The sequence below is a fragment of the Abrus precatorius genome, unplaced genomic scaffold (genome assembly GCF_003935025.1).
Source record: "Abrus precatorius isolate BTA unplaced genomic scaffold, Abrus_2018 Scaffold3, whole genome shotgun sequence".
Taxonomy (NCBI): Eukaryota; Viridiplantae; Streptophyta; class Magnoliopsida; order Fabales; family Fabaceae; genus Abrus; species Abrus precatorius.
Genome location: NW_020874373.1, coordinates 27834796 through 27853832, shown reverse-complemented (window position 1 = coordinate 27853832; position 19037 = coordinate 27834796). Strand labels below are relative to the sequence as shown.

The 19037-nt window shown below is 31.7% G+C and overlaps 1 protein-coding gene across 2 annotated transcripts; it reads right to left on the bottom strand.

Moving 5' to 3' along the window:
- Positions 1-9303: 9303 nt before the first annotated feature.
- LOC113862954 (probable proteasome inhibitor) lies at positions 9304-15981 on the bottom strand. 2 transcript variants are annotated; one of them, XM_027496280.1, is made up of 9 exons: positions 15693-15981; positions 15437-15608; positions 14981-15121; positions 14386-14475; positions 11146-11223; positions 11007-11041; positions 10859-10922; positions 10244-10321; positions 9304-9632 (listed from the first exon to the last, which is right to left on the bottom strand). In XM_027496280.1, exons 1-9 carry the CDS (start codon positions 15865-15867, stop codon positions 9554-9556), a joined length of 912 nt encoding a protein of 303 aa, XP_027352081.1. In that variant the 5' UTR covers positions 15868-15981; the 3' UTR covers positions 9304-9553. The 2 variants fall into 2 exon arrangements, with proteins under 2 accessions (XP_027352081.1, XP_027352080.1); XM_027496279.1 differs by having other exon boundaries at positions 9313-9632; positions 10986-11041; positions 15693-15960.
- Positions 15982-19037: the final 3056 nt, after the last annotated feature.

The following is a 19037-nucleotide window of genomic DNA, read 5'->3' as shown; positions in this document are numbered from 1 at the left end:
TGAACAATGTTCACTAGTAAAATCATAATATTTATCAAAATAATGTTGTTCATAGCTTTTGCTACAAACTGTATTTAGCTAGTTTTGAAAGTAGTCATTAGTTTTTCATGTCAAACTCTCTATTTCTACAGTTTATATTCTAAGAAAACATTAGGATTCTAGGGTTCTAATAGAGAAACTTAGTATTTTCAAATCAAAATACCGAAAAAAAAGTTAAGGCTTGAGATCAACTCCCTTTACCTGGAAATGAGTCTCTTTGATCAAGTTTTCTTAGAGATTCAAGGGAGAGGTACAACAGTCCCGATAGAGGATATCATCCCAAAGATGAAGTTTTCCCTATGTATTTCAAAGTAGATGTCTTTTGAGAAAGAGAAAATCAATGAAAAGGAATGAAACTAGAGATCTGAGCTCCGAGAAACTTACTTGAATCCGAATGGAATAGACATTCAAGCTCGCATCTAGAAGATATTCAAAGTTTGGGAGAGTTTTCTTTGAGGGAAAAAGGTGAGAGAATAGAGAGAAATTGGGAAGGGAGGCTATTTGGTGAGAAATAAACATTTTCTGCGCTTATGTTCCTTAAATACGCCTCCAAGTCTGCACGTTCTTGCTTGAGCAAGAGACATTGTCACCTGGGTGAGAAAACTAGACAGTGAATTTACTCAATTTTTTGCTTTTCTCGCCTGATCAAGTAGCATTTTGCTTGGGCGAGCTTCTTCTCGCTTGAGCGAGACCTCTTTTCGCTTGGGCAAAAGAATAGTTGGGACAACTTCATCCTATCTCGATTGAGCAAGATTTGTCTTGCTTTAGAGAAAATACTCCAGAACGTCTTCTTTTAGAAAACTCTATCTTGCTTGAACGAGAAACCTTTTACCAAAATTTCTATTTTTCTCTTACAATAATAACAAAATTAAGGGTGTTACATTACATACATAGTCTTCCTTGCCTTTAACTTGAAAGTCATGAAGTTGCTTCACACAAATCCTTTCCTCCAAATTATCATGAAGGAAAATATTGTTCACATTCATTTGCTCTATCTCCAAATCAAGAGTAGTAACTAAACTCAAAATAGCTCCAACGGACGATATTTTCACTACATGTGAGAAAAATCTCATTAAAATTAATACTTCTTTGTCTGAAATTTTTTACCACTAATATGTCTTTGTACCTCAGAGATGTGGAATCACTCTTATATATGACCTTAAATATCCACCTATTTTCTAAAATCTTTTTTTTCATGGACAATTATCATGCAAAAAATGTCATCTTATCTTGCGTTAAATTTAGCCACTATTGATTTTCTTTATTTTTTACCATTAGTAAAGGTCACATACTGATAAGAAAAGTATTTGGTAGATAATTTCCTTTACTTGTTGGACCTTTTAAGTTGGGCTTGAGGTGGTTCGAAAGCACCGCCAAGATTATTATCTTATAATATCTCATGTTTCTCCTTAGCATCATCAATAGGAACATTTAAATTATCTCTAAGTTGTTGATCATCAACATAATTACGTTACTCACCATTATGAATATTATTCTTGTTAGTATCCGAATTACTTATAGGTATTTGAAATAGATCTACATCAGACAAATTACTATCTTTCTTCGGTATAATCTTCTCCACCTTAGTCTTTATTGGTTTGGTCTTCCATAAACTCTATATTACGAGTTTCTTCTCAACAAGATCATACTATAAGAAAATGATTTGTATATTTTTAATTCAGGGATTAAGTATAGCTAACAAGTGTATATATACACATTCACACAAAGGATAATGTGTGTCCAAAACTAATAACCTTTTTTCTTTCTCTGTGAGTGCCCAGATTCAGCAAAAAGAAAATTTCCTTGAGAGAGAGCTAAGAAAAAAAAAACTTCCTAGGTGCAGAGGCACATAAAAAAGAAGGATAAGAAATCCCCCTTTTACCAATAAATATGAATGTTTCCTCTTTTTATTCACCTTTATACTCGTTGTTTGGTGAACAATTGTACCCGTCAAAAAGTAATAAATGGTTTAAAATTAAGTTCTCAAATTATCCTCTTACATAGATTATTTTCAAGTACTAACAACACATTGATTTAATTGTTTAAACTGAAAGGGGTGTGTACTAAATTAAAAATAAGAATTTAAATTCAAAGAGTAATTGAAAAGAGATGGAAGTAGTTTTTGATAGAAATTGGATGAGAAGAGCTTAAGATATATGGTTTCACCTATAACACCTTTCTATACTTTCTTTTGTTTAATTTCAATGTTAGTTTCTTTAATGTTAACCAACCACTCATACTTATTTTATTAACACCTAATGATCATGCAGTGATAATTTTTTCCCTAGGCAATTACCCCTAATGATTATACAAGGCAAAAAGTAGAGAAAACATAAAAAGCCTATGAGTTCATTCAATAACGGTTGAAAGAGAAGAATTAAGTTTGATTCATTTAACCTTTGTCTCGTTTTATCCTATAGTTGCATTAATTACATATGGTACAACTGCCTACATTGCAACTAACTATGAGATGCTAAGGGTGATCAATTCTTAATATACAAAATTCAATTTGATAAGATAAAAACCAAACATTGAAAAGAAACCAACATCATTATTAAACATAAAAATTATATTGAGTATGCAATAGGATCCATCATAGCCCTAGTTATGGATTAGCTACCTATGACAAAACAAACAATGAAAAACATGATAAACAAATCAATAAACACCAAAAGGAAAAAGGATGGAAGTAACTCTTGTTCTCTAAGGGGTGCTCAATCACTCACTTGAACTCTGAAGAGACACTCGTCGTCTTTGCCAATGATCTCTAATAACTTTCAATGGTTGATTAAATTCAAACTTTAAAGGAAGAAGATGGTGTGTAGAAGATGTTTCTTCCAAGAGCATAAGGCCTCTTTATATAAGGTGTGCATTGAGTTTTCCGATCGTCAGCGACTGATCTTTATCTTTTTAAATAGAAATCAATTTTGCCAACTTTTTGAAATCTAAACTAAAACCTCCTTAGATTTCTCCGAAATTGATTTAGATTCAAATTCTCAAAATTCAAAAAATAACTTTCAAAATTTGATCCCAGATTGAAGCAGCATGGCCGTGCATTATTATCTAGCATAATTGTGCTAGATAAGGGTGCATGCCCATGTTTGAATGCAGCACGACCGTGCGTCCTTGTGAAGCACGCCCTTGATGATTGCGAAGCCCGGTCGTGCTCTATTGCGAGGTTAGCTGTAAATGTTCGATTTTTACTCATAATATTCTCATAATACATCGATGGTTCTTTCATGCTCAACTATGAAAATTAACAATAAAATTAGTGTGAAATGAAAATTAACTATAAAATTAGCGTAAAACACCCACAAAATAGGCTTCAAGTATATAAATAAGTCATAAAATATATAAAAATATAAACTTATCACTCGTTATGTATGTCCACCCTTAAGTGGTGATAATTTTTGTATATATATGGAAGTGATGAAGGTGAGAGAGAATAGTAAAAATGAGTATGTGATGCTTGTTTTCTTTTAGTTAGAGAGTTGGGAAGTTGTTAAAAGAGAATTTACTATAAAAGAAAAATATTATTTTGAATAACTAATGTATCAACACAGTTATAATTATTTTTTATTAAATTATTTTAATCTTGTAGTTTAGAGAAAAAATATTTTTATTTCTTCAACTTTTTATGAAAAGAAATTTATTTATATTATTTTTAGGTATATTTTATTTATTGTAATTGTAATTTTTTGCTTTTATGTTATTTTTAAATATTTGGTACTTTTTTAGATCTTATTTATAAAAAATATTATCCCTTATTTTAGTTTTTTTAAATTATTTTATTAATGTTATTGAATATTTGCTTGTATTTAAATTGGCTATATTATTTATTTTAAAAGTAAATAAAAAAAGGACAAAATTGAGTGTTCATACCAGCCATGCAATGAAATTTAATCACCTAGTTAAATCTGTATTCTGTAATATCAAAAGTACATTTCTTTTGACTAAACAATTCAGCCTTTGGTATCAAAAAGATGTTTCCATATCCATGGGATTTACATTGTCTTTAGCAAACAAGGCTTTTGTCCAATACAATTTAGAAATTTTTTTTTACCTCTAACCAACAATTGCACTCCTATGTTGGTTTGCAAGCAAATATTAGCAACACAAATTTTCTTTGAGACATTATCATTATCCATTTTCAACATTACAAAACCACCTAAAGTGTAAGATGTGAAGAATTTATTTCTTGGTGTACATGCAATGTAGCACCATTATCAATTATTCACATGCATTCATCTGATAAAAGATTCACTAATTAAAGGTCACTAAGAACGAGATCATCACCTATACTAGTAGTAGTAGTGAGACGATCCTCATCATCATAATCACATCTAGACTCACTTCCTCCCTTGTCTTTACCACATTTTGATTCTCTTTTTTGACTTCTTATATTTCCAATGATAAGCACCTCAGATTGAAATGAAAAATCGTGTGTCTTCCTTCACCTAATTAAAAACACCATCCTTTACCATTTGCAAAGTGACAACAACATTCGAGGATGAGTTTATAACAAAAACCTTAAATATCTCCCAAGACTAAGGTTGAAAATTCAATAATAACAATCCCAAAATCTCATCATCAAACTTAATGTTCATTCTTGACATCTAATCAAGAAGTTCCATAAATTCATTCAAGTGATATGAAATTGAAGTCTTTTCCTTGTACTTCAAACTCACAATGAAACTAAACAAACACAACTTGTTGTTCCTAAACTGAGAGCCATACAAAGATTTAATCTTCTCGCACAAGTCCTGGCATATGTCTCACTCACAATATGGTTATAAACATTATCATCTACAAAATGACGAATGAAACCATACACTGGTTGATGCTCAAAGTCTCATTATTCATTAGACATAGGAAGTTTTTTTTATTTTTTCCTTTCACAAGTGATAATTAGTGTCATTCAAACTAATCATTCGATTTGTATTTACCTCAATCATTTACGCAAGTACAACGTCTTTAAACCAAAAAGTTCTGAGGGTACTTTGATGGGGCACATCAACATAAATGCAATAATAAATAACGTAGTAGAATTAAATATGCCAACTTGTAAGAATCTATGAGTAGTAATAACAAAATAAAAAGTAGGCATGAAGTTTTTAATATGGAAAACTCTCAATGTGAGAAGTAGAAACCAAGAGTCTTCAAGATTAAAGAAACAATTCTACTATGATTAAACATGGGTACAAAAGAGTCATAAGTAAATGCACAAACTGCGTTTAAAACCAATCAATCAACCCCAACAACAAAAATTACAAAATTGAGAATCAAAAAGATGAAAATACTCAAAAAATAGAGTTACTTTGTGAATACTATTAATTACACCACAAATCTCCTTTGAACAATCCAAACGTTCAAAATAAAGAACCATACATCAAAAAATTACTGTCAAATTTTCAACTCAAGCTAATGATAAACGACTTTGAAAACACATATTTATCGATACTATTTTGAATTTATATAGAAATGACTTTTTTCTTCACTTGCCAAGTTTACTGTTCTTTCACTCTAATAACCTCTTTCTCTCTCTCTCTCTCACACACACACACACATACAATCTAGAAGACTCATTTCACTTTTATAAGTGAGAGAAAGTGAGTTTGCTCATTTTGGGCTTTTTCTCCACGTAGGATGAGAGCTCAATATCTAACATATTTCAAGACTAATTTCATTTCTTTTAAACCATCTAGAACAAGATTGAGCATTAAGTTTAGGAGAATGTGTAATGATCTTGCTTCAGTGCTCATGAGAGAAAGAAAAAGTCACATTGGGAAGTTTGATGTTGCAAACCTGTCCAAGGAGAAAGACATGATGGAAGGCTACAATGTGAGTCACAATATTGACCTTCTTCATGCTTCAATGGTGGCTAAATATGAAAACTTGATTTTTTTTTGTGTTGCAAGATTCATTTCTCCTTAATTTTTGTTCTTCCTCTCTATGTTTTTTTTTTCTATTCTTCTTTTTCTATCTCATTTTTTTCTCACTTCCATATTTTATTTTGTTTTCTCTTTGTTCTTCATTTTCTCTTTTTTTGTAATGCCTTCTTATATATTTTTTTTTATTTTTTATGAATTCTTTTTTTTCTGAATTTTTTTTGCTTTAGTTTTTTTCGTCCCTTTTCTTCTCTATTATGCATTTTTGTTTTAAAGAAATTTTCAATGTAGCATGCCTTGCACCTTTCTTTTTGGTCAATGTTTGTCTTTGGTTTTAACTTTTTTGGGCACTAAATTTGTTCAAAATATTCTTTGAATCTATTTCAATTTTCTCTTCCTTTATTTCTGCCTATTTTCATGTTCTTGAGATTCTCCTCAATGCTGATTTTCTTTCTCTCTACTTTGCAACTTTGGTTTAATCTCGAACCCTTTCTTGGGATGACTTTTAATTGTAATAATAAGGAAACCAATTTTAACTTAATTTTACGAGACAATCTTTATTTTAGAAAACACATTGTTTGCATTCCTTCTTCTGCAAAACCAAGTTTAGAATATTTTTATTATATAAAATACTAAAGCTTTTTAGACAAAATTGGGTACTCACAAAAGTAATCTTAAGTAATATGTTACAATTTGATTAATTTAGGAACCTAATTTCCATTCTTATTTAGGAGGTCATTGATTTTATTATTTTTACCTATAAATAATGACAACTTAGTGGAAGAATTTATTATTTCTATTTCCCAACTTAATCTATTTAACTCTAAAATCATAGAACCGGTTAATTTTTTTTTATTTTTTTATCTAAGATACTTTCATAACCTTGCTAGATATTTTAAGTATATTTTGAAGAAATAATTATTGTATAAAGCTAATTTCCTATAAATTTAAAGAATTCTATTAAAATTCCTTTTTCTTTTTATTAAAGATATTATCAAATATATGTTTATTCTAATAAAAAATTATATTTTTAAACTTATATTATTTTTCTAGTTATCACCAATACACCAAGAACTCTTAACTTGGTGAAAAGTTTGAATGAGTTAGCCAATAAATTAAAATTTTAAACTTTGACTTTTATAAGAGGATGGATGATGATTAAGTCTATGTCAAATAGTTACATGACCTGACTTAACTACTGAAAAATAAACACAACTTTGATTAATAAGAAAACCTCCAAAGATCATTGACAACTACCCTATCAATTTTCTCCATTTGTATACTATACCTTAAGCTACTTAAATCTCTTTTATAAATTCTTTTACTCTATCCAACATCAACAATAATTAATGTAGGACTTTTAAGAATATTTTGAAAACATTTAGAAATACTACAACATTAAGTCTAGTAATGTGGGATTTCTTAGAATGAATGAAAATATTTTGAGATAATAATTTTGAAACGTGTGAAGATTTCTAATTTAAAAATTATTATTTTCTATTTGTTTATTATGCAATTTTTGCTTATGTCTTTTCTTACTAATAAATAATTCTTAGGGTTTGAGAATAAAAGGTTGACTATCCTAAAATATATTTGCATAGCCTTCCTTGTTTGTATTGTTAAAAATTTCAAAATCTATATCCTAATCCATAGTCTTTAGAATTTCTCAACACATGTTGAAAACCTTGAGCAGTATCTACGTTCTATTTTCTCCTTAGGTCTTTTGACCAAACATCCACATACCAAAAATTCTTATCACTTTCCTTTGCAAATCTTAAATTTTGATTTTAGTTTCTATCATAATGCATAACTATTTTATCTTATTTTGCTCTTTATTATTAAGAGCTCAATCGAGTGCATTTAAATATTTAATTCTTGACATTTATCTTGCTTATGACTATATTTATTACATGAAACATATAAGATGTAAAGTCTTTAAACTCTTTAGGGATCTCTTGGCCTAATACTTTTGAAAGAAGAGATGAATTGTTTCTTTAAATTTGGTTCAATATGAAATCCTAATAAATTTACTCCTAGAGTGAAAAGAAATATTAAATCAATCTTGACTATTGTATCGAAGCATAAACTTATTTGTCAAAGAAATTATTTTTTTTTATGAAGCTCTATAAGAAGATCAAATATTCTGATTCAAGCTATAATATTTTGAACAATATAATATTTTGGTCTAAATAATGGCCTCCAATGTTAGATTAAAAGATAATAGTTCAAGAGTAAACAAAGACCTTCAAATAAAGCAATTTCATAACCCTCTAAATATTTAAACTTAATTGAAAGAAAATCATCCTTAAGATCTAACACACTTAATTTTCTATTCCAATCCCATAAGTTATTTAATTTGTTTGACATATAATTAAATTCTACTCTTTTGCCTAACAATTTAACAATTAAATATTTTTAAAGATTTGACCATTTTTCATAATCTTCTAAAACACTTTTATCTTTGGACACAAGGTTATACTGAATTAAAATCCTTAAAAATTTCATCAATTTCCTGATGAATAAAATTCAACCTTCCACTTGTACAACTTTATCCTATAAGAAGGAACAAAGTTTCTAAAAGATTGATATATAAAATTCAAAATTAAATTTAAATTTCTATTAATTTGAAAACTAAACATTTACAATTTTCAGAACTAAATGATATTTACTCTTTTATTTTCGTTGTTTTAAGGTAATAAACACGAACCAAGGCTATAGAATTTCAGAATCTTGAAGTTTTCTCAACGATACTGTAGTATTGAAGTTTATATACTCTGAAGAAATTCAAATATTTTACTTTCATAAAAACAATTAAATCGTTTTTTTAAGAATAAGATAGGATAATTTAATCATTTATTCAACCTTTAAAAAAGTAATACCTTAATGAAAACTTCAAGGACCCATACTTTAACAAGTAAAACTTTTAACTAAAACTCAAATAAGCAAATTATAGGGCTCAAAACTCGAACAATTTAAAAGACAAGAATCAATACCTCAATAGACACATCTAAGGATCAAAATCATAATGAATGAATATTAAAAGAACAAAAATTTTATTTAAACTAAGAGTTTATAATGAAATCCTTAAATTTTCATAAAGATACAATCACCCTTAAATATCCTAACTCTTCAATAAACTAATGACATCAAAAATAAAAATAATTCGCAAGGAACACTTCTCCATGAAACATATTTTCCTCCAGTTTTGTTGACCAAAGACTGAATTTAAATATCTAAAAATAAATAAAAAATTCTAAAAGAAGTAAACATTTATTATATTGAAGTTATAAAATTATAACAAATATTTTTTTAAATAAAATTTTATTATTAACTGTTTATCCTCAGTTAATGAGACAAAAATGAAAAGCCATGAACAAGAGTAACTCAAAATCACTTCATTATGCATGGTATTTTGGTATGTTTTTAACTTTACAGTCAACATCATTAGCACATTCAAATAATCCAAACTTCTCTTGGGTGCACATAGTGATGGATAACACGAAGGAAAGTATGACTGAGCAGAGCTCACTCAATGTTTTCTATCTTTCCTTGATAAAAGGACTATTGACAAAACAGAGAAATGAAAATGAAATAAGAAGCAAAGGAAGGTGGTGATAATACAATAACTATATGTAATCTGAATCAGTATCTCTCCTGAAATGTTCCAAATCTGGATGAGTGCCAAATCCTGGCCTCCTAGGATTCCTGCAAGACGAGTAAAAACACGTGTTTATGCTAGATATGATAACTCTCCACCTTTGAATAACTGCAGTTTGAGATCACTTTCTCGGTTATTTGGGTACCGATTTCTTTTACCTCGGCCACTCATATCATACTGTCTCATTAAATGAATTTCTATAACATATTTTAAGACTCTAGTTAGCCCTATTTCAAAATATATTGATAATATATACAAGCATTGATAGAAAGTGGAATCCATTTCAAGCAATTGAGAAGAAATCTCAAATCAAGCTTTAAGCATAAAAATTTTACGAACTAAACCTCAATGCCTCAAAGCCAGGGCCAGCAGTTTAAATCAGTGTGTTTCCAAGATCTAAGTTAAACCTTCAAGGCATCAAATATCCTTAACTTCCATTGTTTTTTTATTTTCAGTTCTTTTACCTGAATCAATATTCCTTTAATATTAATCACAGTTCAGACTCAACAACTTGTTTCACTTTCAACATTCCAAGTTAACAATAACATAAATAGAGAGAGATTAAAGAAAATAATTCACAAAAAATGTACAAGGGTAAACATAAAAATTGTGTCATAACTGCAATATATTATATGGAATACACTTTCTTCTGCCATACCTTGCAAATCTGTTGGGTTCAAAACCAGGAACACCAGGAGGACCATACGGATCGAATCGTGCACCCGGAGGAACACCCCTATTTAGACAGATTAACCATATATAAGCTAAAAATTAGCCACAGGGAAGTCCAAGGCAAATGGCAGCCTTAGGCGCTAGGGACACTTAATGCGCAAAGGTGAGAGGTACCAAAAGCCAAAACCCCACTGATATAGAAAGAAACAGTTAAAAAGTTTTCCTAAAGAGTAGAATAAACAGTTGAAAGAAAAAAAGAGGTAACTGCTTGCTTCAACAGTGGTTGAATTTGGCTTGTTGGTAGGTGACATCTCTCACATTTATGTACATTCAATAGTTGCATCATACATGAAAGCTGATGCTATTCATGGCTTGGGTCTTTCAAGCCCATTGTCCATTAGTTAAGCTCTCTCGCAGGAGAAGCATTTCAAGGCAAGGGCGATGTGCATGTCAGTCGAGTGCTAGTGCCTCAAAGTGTAAGAAGCACTGGAACCTTCCTTTATCATGCCTTAGCCCCTAAAGTGTGCCTTGTATGTTGTGGTAACTTTGACTTTGCAAATCATTCAGAAATAATGAAAAGAAAGTGATGTAAACAACTTACGGCAATCCTCCAGGAAAAGCGGGATCTCCACCAATACCACCAAACCAACGGGGATCATTAGGCCCTGCTTCCAAGAGTTGAACTCAGCATCAACAATTTTAATTAAGCAAAAATAATACACACTTACATGTAAACATGTTAAACATACCAACAAGCATGCCCCCACCAATGCCATGACCACCCCTGAAATCAAGTGAATATAGTTTCAAATGATATGAGAATTACTTAAAAAAAACACAGGGACTTAACAACTGTGTTAAGAGATTGAAAATATAATGCAGGGATACCTTGAAGGATGAACTCCAGCAGCAGGCCCAGGAACAAGATCACTACCAGAACCAATGGGAACTGGAGGGAAAATAATTCTATACAGAAGAAAAACAAATTATTAAAACACAATTAATTAGTACAAAAGCAAATAGCAGTTATATGCAGGGAAAATTAAAAAGGAGGATCAGAAAGACAGGATGGGATATATAGGCAACTGATAGTTCATTTGAAGATAACAAGTATGTCAGTTACAAGGAGAATCAGCAAAAATGTATACTCAGGTTAAAAAACAGTATTATGTTTCTTTCTAAAAGTTGGGAAGAAACAGTGGAGTAATTTTCCAAAGACTTTACATTAGCCACAAAATGTATGTTCATCACTCAATTCACAATGAAGAAATTAATCTTTGATCATGAAAGATAAATACAATATTGTAGTTATTAGGTTTTATAAAAAATATTTAGCACAGTATGCATCTAGACAGGTGGTACTGAGAGGAACCTGCAGATCCTGCACTCAGCTGTCCCAGTTGCCACTAAAGCTTGGAGGGGTCAGCATTGAATGGCTTAGGAGTTAGGAAGGAACAACAGGGAATGACTTGTATGAGGAATTGGAAGGAAACTTTTTAAAGAGAGCATTGGTCTATCATTTCTGCCGGTCAATCAAATTTAGTTCAGTAATACAATATCCATTTCTAAATAGGACCTAAAATCCTAATAAATTGGAGCCATCATTGAGTGTTTTGGAGAAATTGTTTGTAGTTTATGCAAACTACAGTGACATCTCAACATCAAGACACCAAAGATGCTTGGATTGATTGCTGTTCAGTCTACTCTCGAGAACCATGATGGACCAATCCAAGCTCTCTGACCAATATTGATCCATTTCAAATTTCAGCCTGTGGGGTGGATCCATTAACTGCAGTTGTCACCCACTGCTTGCATGCACCTAGTCTTCCATGTGTCCCACCCATGATTGCCAAACTTGTCAGTTAACTTGTAAACTTGCCCAAGTTATGAGTTTAGGTCCCCAAATCGCGTAAGCTCGCTAGGAAACTGGTTCCTGATTAGATTTGGGTGAACTCAGCCAGGTTTACACAAAATTGCATAAATCAATGAGTTTAGCAAAGGTGAAAAAATAAGCCCTAAAAAGGCCCAAAACAGCACAGTGGCCAATTTTTTTTTATGCTTCTATAGTGTGCCTCTCTTCTCTGGATCCATGGACAATGAAAATGAATGGGCAGATCAAAAAGTTAGAAGAAGAAAGAATATTTTGGTTGGACGCATAGATTAGCTAAACATTTTATCCGAACAAATATAGAGCAGATCATTTATGATGAAGAGGATGAATTTCAAGAAAATGATTCAAAGTTTTTACAAGGTGGAACCATGCAGTACCAGACACAAGATAGATCTTCCAAAGAAGATCAAATAAGCCAATTCATTTGGGACCTTGCAGATCCACTCTTTTTCCTATTCAAACATCAGCATTTTATCTCTGTATTTTCAAATTGAGAATTCTTTGCAAATGAAAAGATGTCAAGGGGGCTTCTTACTTCCCAAACAGATCTTCCTTAACATTTCTCCTTTTACATTGGACTTTTCTCTGATCAGCACAGCATCTCAACCCACTTCCAACCAGCCTCCTTCACAAGCTGTGACTCCCAAATCTGCCCTTAAATCTTTTACCTGCAAGCTGTGACTTCAGAGTTCAACCAGATCTAAACCCATGCAAGCTGTGACTTTTGACCACACCAGCAAGTTACAACCCAAGCAACCTGCTTGGTTCCTTTGCTGCATGAAGAAGGTACCTTCAAGCAGTCTCAGCTCTGTGTAGATATGGACATGTGGTGTGTATGTTATTTATCTTTGTTTGGCTCAGGACTCTGCAAACAAGGAGCAGTGACTTCCTGTTTTGTCCAAATTTGTGACTAACATTGATACTTGATAATTGTAATTGTGAGTCTGAATTTTTTTTCTGGTCTGAATTTGTACAGTATTAATATTATCCACATTTTGTTTGTCAAAATTACAGAATATGCTATGAAGTTTTGTTTTGATGCATAACTAGTTTTTTCTAATATTGTTTAAATATTAGGTAAACTCTTGCAAGTTGAGTCTACAGACCCTACACAGGTTTGAGTAAACACGTGTGACAAACTTGGTCCCAACTGAAGAAAGGCCATGAAAATCATTCATTGGATGCTGTCCTTCCTCCAGGATAGGGAGCAGTTGACTCCATTCCGGTAGAAGATATCTTGGCCACAGAGAAGCGAACAAATAAGTGAAGCTTATCACATAATGCTGTATTTTGATTAAATTTCATAATTTTCTGCCTGAAGACAAGGCAATTTCTCAGGATGTTAGTGTTGTGCAGAACCTGGATTCAACTGACTCAGCTGCCACTAAAACTTGGCCAGAAAGCCCCTCAGGTTTATTCCTGTAGGCCTTCTTAACAACCTAGGAGGGAGCAGCAGGGAATGGTCTGTGGGATGAATTAGGGGGCAAATTAGTTAGAATTGAGAGAAGACAGATCTGGTGATTTTGGCTGAGAGAATTTCTCTTTCATTATGGTCTATTGATCTATTTTTGTTCTTCAATACAATCTGTTTTCTAAGATAGGAGCCAGAATCTTATCAGCTACATACCAGGGTATCCTTTGACTCAATAGAGAATAAAGATATGATTCCATGTGCTCTGGTTTTTTATTTGGATTACAATCTAAGAGCACTACCAAAGTGTTTCAAAGAAGGGTTATCCTGGTATAAGTCTACTTCTAGCCTACATCAACTTAAGTTAAATGGATTCTCTATCTACCAACTAAAATGAAAATATCAAGTAAGAAATGAAACTTCATACACCTTAAAGTTCATAAGATAGGAACGAAGGATAATTTTTTTTGAGGTTTCTATACCCATTATGCTTAGCATTGGAGAAAAGTGGGTATTCACCTTATCAATATCTCAAATCAATAATGGGGATTGTAGAAAACAGTAATCATATACACACAGCAACCCTCCCACCACCCAGCAATAAACCTATACACACAGGATGCATTCATAATTTCCAAGCAAGAACCATCAACTACATGACACCCTGATATTTAGATCAGTGAACCTTAGTGATCCTTAATATTCAAAATAGCCAACAGTAAGAGCATGTATCACTGAACAAAATTGATAATAAATCCACTGGGTGGCATAAAAAATCATTGAAATGGTGAAAGCAACATAGCACTATGGATTATGGGACACATACCCAGTAGGATGATTTGAAGGACCAGCAGGTTCACCATATCCAGAAACAGGCTCTGGTATCTCTTGTCTTGTTCTGTGGCTGGTTTCTGAGCTGTATAGAAAACAATGAGACATATCACAAAGGGGGGTCCCAGTTCATAAAAACTTATAGCACAAAACCTTCTTATATATGCAATGCCCCGGTGTTTAATACAACAGCCCAAAATTAAAACAAAAGGAAGGACCATATTTTCTCATATGACATTCTTATATGACGTATGAACCAGATAGGAAGCGAGAACCAGATGGACAGATCCTTCAAAATTTTTAATCACATGAAAAACTAGCTCATCTCTCTATACTCTTAGTACTACTTATCTACAAGAATCATGAGATTTAATTTTCATCCACTAGCAATTATTCATTACCATTCAATCACGCATTTTGAATTTTTGATAAAATACAGTGATAGTGTCAAATGCTGCTGACAATTTTTATCCGCTATCAGCGTAAAACTTTTAAACTTTTATAATTATATAATGGCCCGATTCAGAAAATTTGAATTATTACCATCAAAGAAGACACACACTCGCACAGTCCACAGAATCAAAATTTACCTTCTATTTGACGAGCCAGCATTGGAAGAACCGTCTAATTTAGACAAGATATCCTCATCTAATTTCTTCACAAGTTTCTCCAAATTCTTGAAGTGCTGAGAATAATTGCTTCCCCCATCCTCTCCAGCATAGTCTCCAACACTGCATATTAAAAAAAACACACCCAAACCCAATTTCAACGTGAGCATACAATTCAACACAACAACCCCCTCGCCCACAAGAAAAAAGAGAGAAATCCTTTGTTTGAACTCAACAAAGAAAACTCAGTTGCAAACATCCAAATGTTTTTAGAAAAAGGTAAAATTAAAAAAAAAAATCAATATTCCCAAAGTCCAAATGAGCACAATTCAAAACACAACAAAGAAAACCCATTCAAAATCCCAAACTTCTAAAACAGAACATAGAAACAACTAAAACTTAAACCCGAAAATAAAAAAATAAAAAAAACTCAATTACTTAATCTCAAGGTGAAAAGGCTCCGAAGACTCTTCAGACAGAGCATGAACGAGCAATTTGTCGTTCATCACGAGGCACTTGACAAGCACTTTCTTCGAACCCTTTTCTGGGTTGGCATAAACGAACGCGTACTCGTCGTTTAGCTCGTTCCAGTGATCAACGGGTACTTCGTCTACACACAATGCGCAGCACATGTATAAATGTCTAAAAATTTTGCAAAATAAGGAAAAAAAAAAGAAAAGGGTTTTTTTGTTACCATTGGAGGGGTCAGAAAACGCAGCGTCGGAGAGGGCCTGGGGACCTGTAGCGGTGAGGACATAGCCGGAAGCGAGGAAGGTGGAGTGAACGGCAAAGGCGATTTTGTCGTTTTGGTTACGGAAGGTTGGCCTCGAGGCCCTGATCACCGCCAGCACTGACTTTTCACTGGACATCGTTGAATTAAGATCTTAGCTCTCTACGACAGATTCGATTTGAGTAAGAATATTTTGGTGATGGAGAACGAAGAAGGAACCTGCAGACAATTCTCGGTTTAGAGTAGTTACTTTGACAAAAGTGGCTAATTTTGATACTTTATACTTTCATTCGTGATCTTCAAGTCCAGAAATGTTACTCTTACACAAACTTTTACAATAATTATTACAATTAAGGGGAAAACTGAAAAAAATGAATAATGTAATACAAAAATAAAATTATAAGCGTAATTATAACTTTAAATTATATAAATTTATAATTTCTTAAATAAATTCTAGTAAAATTTTATTTATTGTACGATAATTTTTTTTTTCTTATAGGAGTCATATTCGAGTTGCTTCTATTAGCATAGTTTGTTGTAGTAATTTTGGTGCTTTGTTTGTGGAGTTAAGAGTCAAGTATTGTATAAAAATAAAATTTTGTGCTGTCATGTTCTACTTGAATGTAATATAAATCTCTCATAGTTCTCTTGTGTTTTATACTTGTTTGTTTGGATTGATAAATATAATTGTAGATTTATTTTCTTCAACTTTTACTTTTTTGCTTAAATCATAGTGAGCATATGTTATAAACACTAATCAAAATTTTTAAAGGTCAGTTAAAATATGCGGGTAAAAAAATTTATTTATTGAAAGATTGTAGTTCTTATAAGAAATAACTAGGATACTAAAAAAGTTGAAATATAAAAGTTGTGTTCAAGTGTTCTATCATATACATAGGATTAGGTTGGAGGAAGGACTAGTTAGAATATGGAATTAAGAGGGAGCAAATTATTACGAGTATTGTGCTCAAGAAGTCAGTGTATATGTTGTGTATGCATGTCATGATACTTAGAAAGTAATTTTGATAAATGAATTAATAATTAGTAATTAATAAATGCAGTATGTGATAAAACATAGGTTGAACTCTGATAGTCATATTTTAGTACATCTTTCTCTTTATGTTTTTGGCTTAATTGTGCTTTATTAGTACATTATTTTGATGTATTAGTTTAGATTTGTGTTAGTAAGTAATTTAGGATTTAAATATAAATATTTCTTAATTCTCGTCATAATTTTTTATTTTGACACAGTTTTTTGCAAAGACCATATCTAGAGCTATACTACTCGAAATTGGACAAAATTAGTGTCCCTGGAAAGATAAGACAGAGATCTACAACTTCTCTGTTGGGAAAAAAGCCCAGTTCGAGCATCTTTAAGTCCAAAATTGTGTCACAATGTTACGACCCTGCACTAAAATTTTTAGAATTTGATTGTATTGTTGATTTTACTTAGTTAAGGAGTTGGGTCTTAATTAAGCCCAATTATTATGTCTTTTACTTAGTTAGGTGTTTAGGAAATTCATTAGAGAGTTGGGCCTTAATTAAGCCCAATTATTTTATCTTTAAATAGAGGTTATGACTCTATGTACGAATCCTTATTTTTCTTTTCCCGCAATTTTTTTTTAGAATTACAAGTCTTTATTTTAAATTCTTTCCTTTATTTTCGTCCCTCTACCTTCCATCTTTTCATATTTTCTAATTTTGGCCGAAGCAAACATGATCATGAAGCAAGGCTAATCCATCAATCGGTTCAAGGTTTCAAGAACAACATTGCATTTGAGTTTTGGGTTAGGTTCTATCGAATTCGTGCTTTTCCTCCTCTTTTCTGATTAGGATAATTACGTTTTTCATGATATTGATTTTTCGTTTGCATTCTAAACAGAGAATGAGAATTTCATATTTGAAATAAATGAATTCACCTAATTCAATAAATCAATTGTTCTGAATTTTGTTAGAGCATTAGATTTGCGATTGCAGTTCTTGTTTTGATGAAATTCATAATCTAGATTTAGATTTTGGGTTATTAATGTCGTATTGAATTAGTGTTGATTGAAAATTCATTGGAATTATATTCGTGTAACAATGAGAATTGCGTTGTAGTGATTGAGATCTTGATTTGGTTGAATTTCATATTTCGTTTCGCTATAATTATTCCTTGTTCTTTTCTTTTCTGTTGTTTACAATTTAATTCAAAACAATCCTTCTCTAAGCTAATCTGAAATCACATGATGGAACCAGAAACAAAATGTATCTTATGTCCTTGTGAGATGACCTAGGTTTACTCCTTGTATTGCAAATTTTTTTTAAAAAATCTAGTTTGTTTGATACTATTGCGACGTGGTTATCAAAATGACACCATTGCCGGGGACATAAGTCAATTTGTTTTTATTTCATCATGTGTACTAACTGATTCGGTGTTTCTGTGTTTGTGCTACATTTCATCTGTGTTTTTATTTCATAGTACATTTTGTTCGTCTATTCTGTTTTGCGTATTGTGTTTATGTTCGTTTGCAAACTCTGAAACTAAGTATTCTGTGTTCGTTTGCAGATTTAGTTTTGCATTTCAATTCGTATGTGTGTGTTGATCAATTCGTGTTTTAATGTTTATTCATGATCCTTTGATTGTCTATTCCATTATTTCACTGCAATTGAGTGTGCGATTGTGATTGGTTCAATTGTTGTGGCTGCATGCGAAAAACATAGTTGCTGCATATTTTGATATCATATTTTACTGTTCATGCACTATTCATCAGATTTTGAAAAATTCCAAAAAAATACTTACAGATTGAATTTTGATCTGAATTTTTGTGTCCACATTTCTTTTAGTGTCTATTAGTATTTAGAGTTGGTAGATTGCAAAAATCATTAATAGAAAAAGAGATACATTGTGGTGGCCAAGAGAATTTTTGTGAAACTTAAAAGTGCTATAACTTTTGCTAGGAATGTCAGAAATTAACCCACCATACATGACTTTGGGGTAGAAAAAAATTTCCTATCTACTGCAACCCACTCCGCTGGTTGAGGCTGCCCCAATTTTCAAAAATCGCATGTTTTCTAAAAGTTTTTATTTTTTAGCATTTATTGACCTATTTTTCTTGATTTTAGGCTTCTAGTTTCCATGGTAAATCAATTCAAAAAAATCTGAAATTTTTTGTGGTGTTTTTCTATACCAAAAAGAGATTTATCATGGTCCCACTTCATTCATATCTTGCATTTTGATGGTACTTGCTTTGTAAACCTACTTTGTGCATTCATTGATTGCTTGTTGTTCTTGTTGGTTCTAACCTTACATGACCAGGGCTAACCCTA

What these genes read in the sequence shown, in the direction of transcription:
- LOC113862954 (XM_027496279.1), bottom strand. Translation starts at nt 15,867, where the DNA reads ATGTCCAGTGAAAAGTCAGTGCTGGCGGTGATCAGGGCCTCGAGGCCA. An exon ending in GTTTTCTGACCCCTCCAATG is followed by an intron (nt 15,609 to 15,692) that starts GTAACAAAAAAA and finishes CATTGTGTGTAG; the next exon opens with ACGAAGTACCCGTTGATCAC. An exon ending in GCTGGCTCGTCAAATAGAAG is followed by an intron (nt 14,476 to 14,980) that starts GTAAATTTTGAT and finishes TTTTCTATACAG; the next exon opens with CTCAGAAACCAGCCACAGAA.